At 36.6% G+C, this 4,913-nt stretch overlaps 1 protein-coding gene across 1 annotated transcript; it reads left to right on the top strand.

Moving 5' to 3' along the window:
* The first annotated feature begins 4,027 nt into the window (after positions 1-4,027).
* On the top strand, positions 4,028-4,706 carry LOC308494189 (peptidyl-prolyl cis-trans isomerase A-like). The gene has a single exon (XM_081041679.1). It carries the CDS (start codon positions 4,044-4,046, stop codon positions 4,536-4,538), a length of 495 nt encoding a protein of 164 aa, XP_080897805.1. The 5' UTR covers positions 4,028-4,043; the 3' UTR covers positions 4,539-4,706.
* The last annotated feature ends 207 nt before the right edge of the window (positions 4,707-4,913 follow it).

The following is a 4,913-nucleotide window of genomic DNA, read 5'->3' as shown; positions in this document are numbered from 1 at the left end:
GAGAGTTCTGGGAAATGCAGTCAAGACCTCATCAACCTAAACCATGGAGAAGATAATAGACCACAAACCAACATCTGGAAAAAGGCACCAAGACATTTCTGTGATTAACTAAAAGTGAGGAAAATCCAGGAGGGGCTTTGAACATTTAAAGAAAGCATTAGACTTGACAGTACGCAGTTCTGAAAATTTCTTTTAATTCCCCATGATAAACAGACAGTGGCAGACCAAGAGCATTTAATATCTAGAGCAGATCATTTTTTAACACCTCTTCTCTATGATAAAATTATTTTCAGTCATAATAACTCACAAATCAGTAATACCCATTACTTTCTTGATTTGTCCTTTAGTATTAAAACAAACTTCTAACAACTCTTAAAGGAAGAAATTTTAATCTTGAAGGTGCTATTCAAATCCAGTTAAATTACTTCATGTATAATCTGAAATTTAAACTATCAAACAACAACACAATTATACCTCTCAGTTCCCACTGGATCACTGCTTGAAAACTTCAAAACAAATAAAAACTGCAGGTAGTCACTTAGAATGGCAGTATTGAAGTAACTCAAGGTCATTTCTTGTCTCCACAATTACTGTGCTATTGTTATGTACAACCTACTCTTTAAACCTAAGAATACGGAGACCACAAGAATATGTAGACCACAGGCTTCAAGTCTTTCTTTGTTCTTAGGGAAATAGAACATCATAGATAAAACTTAAGAATACGTAGACCACTGGAAACGGAACTGTGTCTGAAAGAGCTTGAACCATCCTAAATTGTTTAGTCACAATTCCTGGATGTAACAAGGGTAGAAAAACTACTTAAAGTGCCCCAGGCCAAAAAAAAAAAAAAGAGAGAGAAAGTGATTTCTTCATTGATTTAACCTAAATGTCCAGGAGTGCTTCTGGCTACATACACAGACACTGCTGGATCTAGGGTCTCAGTAATGTTATCAGGACTAATCCCCTCCCTCACTCCCCCTCTCTCTATCTCTTTCCCTCTATTTCTCCCCTAACTGTTAGCTCTACTTTCCTCTGTGTTGCCAGTATCTCAGGCAGACTCTGCTCATCTGGGGGTTGTCCACCCTTGCAAATGTATAGCTTCCTGTGTATTTGAAAAGCGTAAAGCTTGTCTAGTTCTCTTCATCAAATGTCTTGATATTATCACTGATTAGATACTATGACCACACTTGCCTTAGTCATTATAGTTGGGTTATGTAATGATCTAATTGTCTAGGCTTAGTAGCCGGCCCATCCCTGGGATTCCCCATCCAAACCACCTGGGCTAACCATGGAAGATTAGTTCTACAATGGAAGTTGGGGACACTTACCCAAAAAATGGTGGTCACATAATGGGCTCATAAGCCAAGACCCAGTGTGCTAATAGCTTCCAGCTCCCATGGCCTCTATGTAATGTAGTTTGAAAATATTTGTCTAAAAGCATTTGGCACAAAGCTAGTAATTTAACATGACAATTTGGTAAAAACATTCATTTGATCAGAATTAGGGTTCCTAGACATTATCATCAGATTATTGTAAATCTTAGTAATAGTAGTGTTTTTGTAAATTTCTGTGAATCTTTAAGTATTTCTTCTTGTTCTGAGAATATTTAAGATTGTTTAAATGTTTATTTTTAAAATTCTAATCCATATTCATTTAATTATCCCTGTTTGTCTAAGTTGCAATATTGCAAAGCTAAAATACCTAAATTTCTAACAGCAGAGGATTAGTTGGAACTAATTAAATTCCCCTCACCAAAATGCATACATACATAAATATCTTTAAAAATATATGCGAGGCCAATGGGATTGTGGACAGTTTTATGATATCTTGCTTTTCATATTTTCTATATTGGGCATGGATTTTTTCGGTGATAAAAAAGAAATGAAACATGAAAAAAATGTAATACTCAGGTATCAATCTAAAAAAAATTTGTTCAAGATCTATATAAGGGAAACTACAAAACTCTGATGAAAAAAATCAAAGACCAAAATAATTGGAGAAATGTATCATGCACATAGACAGGAAGACTGAATGTTGTCAAAATGTCAGTTCTTCCCAACTTGATCTATAGATTCAGTGTGATCCAATCTAAATCCAAAAATTGTTTAATGGATATGAGCAAACTGACTCTAAAATTTATATGGAAGAGTAAAAGGCGCAGAATAGCCAACACAATATTGAAGTTAGAATACTTTGAGACTTGCTATAAAGCTACAGTGTTCATGACTGTGTTATATTATTGGTAAAATAATAGGCAAATAGATAGGAATAGAATAGAATAGAATAGAATAGAATAGAATAGAATAGAATAGAATAGAATAGAATAGAATAGAATAGAATAGAATAGAATAATAGGCCAAAAGGCAACTAGTGGACCAGACGAGTGAGCCCCAAAATAGACCCAAATAAATATAGTCCACTAATCTTTGACAAAAGAGAAAATGCAATTCAATGGAGAAAGGATAATCTTTTCAACAAATGACACTGGAAATACTGGACATTCATGTGTTAAAATAATCAGTCTAGATACAGACCTTACATCTACCATAAAAATTAACTCAAAATGGATCATAGATCTAAATGTAAAACAAACAAACAAAAAACTACAACACTCCTAGAAGATAACATAGGAGAAAACCTAAGTAGCCTTGAGTTTGATGATGACTAGATATGACATCAAAAGCACCTTCCATATTGAGTAAATTGGACTTAATTAAAATTAAAACTTTTGCTCTATAAAAGACACTGTTAAGGGAATGAAAAGATAAGTCACACTGGGAAAAAGTCTTTACATAACAAAATATCTGATAAAGGACTGGTATCCAAAATATGCCAAGAACTCTTAAAATTCAACGATAAGAAAACAACCTGATTTTTAAAACGGGCAAAAGATCTGAACAAGTATCTCACCAAAGAAGATATACAGATGACAAAATATTATATAGAAATGTTCAATACCGTATGCCTTTAGGGAATGCAAACTAAAACAATGAGACCACTACAAACATATTAGAACGGCAAACATGCAAAACACCGGAAATACCAAATACTGGTGAAGATGTGGAGAAAAGGAACTCTTATTCACTGATGGTGGGAATGCAAAATGGTGCAGCCACTTTGGAAGACAGTTTGGCAATTTCTCACAAAACCAAACATACTTCTATCATATGACCCAGCAATAGCACTCCTACGTAATTACTCAAAGGAATTGAAAACTTATGTCCACACAAAAATATGCACACAAATGTTTATAGCAATCTTATTCATAATTGCAAGCAACCAAGTTGTCTTTCAATAGGTGAATTGATAAACTGTAGTAAATCTGAGCAATGGCATATTATTCAGCAATAACCAAAAGGAACACTCAAGGCACAAAAAGATGTGGAGGAACTTTAATGCATTGCTAAGTGAAATAATCCAATCTGAAATAGCTATACTAAAAAGGCTATATTGCATAATGCCAACTATATAATATTTTGGAAAAGGCAAGACTTTGGAGGCAGTAAAAAGATCGGTAGTTGCCAGGGGTTCAGATGGGAGGAGTGAGGGAAAAGGGATGAATGGTTAGCGCACAGGGGATTTTTAAGGCAATAAAAATAATCTGTATGATATGTAATTGTGGATTCGTGTAATTAAACATTTTTCAAAACCCAATGAATGTACCATACAAAGAGTGAGCCCAAATGTAAACTGTGGATTTTCATTAAAAATAATGTATCAATATTGGTTAGTGAATTTTAACAAATGTAGCACACTGAAGCATGATGTTAATGATATAAGAAACTGCAGTGAAGGCCATAAGGGGGTATGTAGGAACTCTGTACTTTCTACTCAATTATTCTGTAAACCTAAAACTGTTCAAAACATATAGAGTAATACATTTTTAAGTGAAATAATTACATCACTAACTTACCCATACATTAATTCATTGAATAAATACTTTTCAGCAAACACTATGTGCCAGACACTATACCTGGTTTTAAAGGCTATATAAGAAAACATAGCCTTCCAGATGCCGCCTCCGGACCTGCCCGCGCTCAGCCATGGTCAACCCCACCGTGTTCTTCGACATCGCTGTCGACGGCGAGCCCTTGGGCCCCGTCTCCTTTGAGCTGTTTGCAGACAAACTTCCAAAGACAGCAGAAAACTTTCGTGCCCTGAGCACTGGGGAGAAAGGATTTGGTTATAAAGGTTCCTGCTTTCACAGAATTATTCCAGGCTTTATGTGCCAGGGTGGTGACTTCACACGCCATAACGGCACAGGTGGCAAGTCCATCTATGGGGAGAAGTTTGATGATGAGAATTTCATTCTGAAGCATACAGGTCCTGGCATCCTGTCCATGGCAAATGCTGGACCCAACACAAATGGTTCCCAGTTTTTCATCTGCACTGCCAAGACTGAGTGGTTGGATGGCAAGCATGTGGTGTTTGGCAAGGTGAAAGATGGCATGAAGATTGTGGAAGCCATGGAGCGCTTTGGGTCCAGGAATGGCAAGACGAGCAAGAAGATCACCATTGCTGACTGTGGACAACTCTGATGCATTTGACTGGTTTTCCCTTAACCAGACCATTCCTTCTATAGTCAGGAGAGCACCCCTGCCCCATCTGCTCAGAACACCCCATAATCTTTGTGCTCTCGCTGCAGTTCGTGGGTTTCGTATTTTCCTTGCCCCCTCCAAGTCTAGCTGGGTTGCAGAGTTAAGTTTATGATTATGAAATAAAAGCTAAACAACAACAACAACAAAATAAAGAAAACATAACGTGGTGCCTGCTTTCAATCAATTTATATAAGTAGCGTCAGATATTGTCAAGTAAGCCTGCACTCACCCTGCTCTCCGGTAAGTATTAGTAGGCATGAGTACAGAGTGCTATGGGACCACATAGGAGAGTCAGCTAACTTACTGTTGGAGAAG

The sequence above is a fragment of the Rhinolophus hipposideros genome, assembly GCF_964194185.1.
Source record: "Rhinolophus hipposideros genome assembly, chromosome: X".
NCBI lineage: Eukaryota > Metazoa > Chordata > Mammalia > Chiroptera > Rhinolophidae > Rhinolophus > Rhinolophus hipposideros.
Note: the sequence above shows the minus strand (reverse complement) of the source record. Positions and strands in the feature narration are given on the sequence as shown.

Bases quoted from the DNA above. Each gene is read 5' to 3' on its own strand.
- LOC308494189 (XM_081041679.1), top strand. From the start codon at position 4,044: ATGGTCAACCCCACCGTGTTCTTCGACATCGCTGTCGACGGCGAGCCC.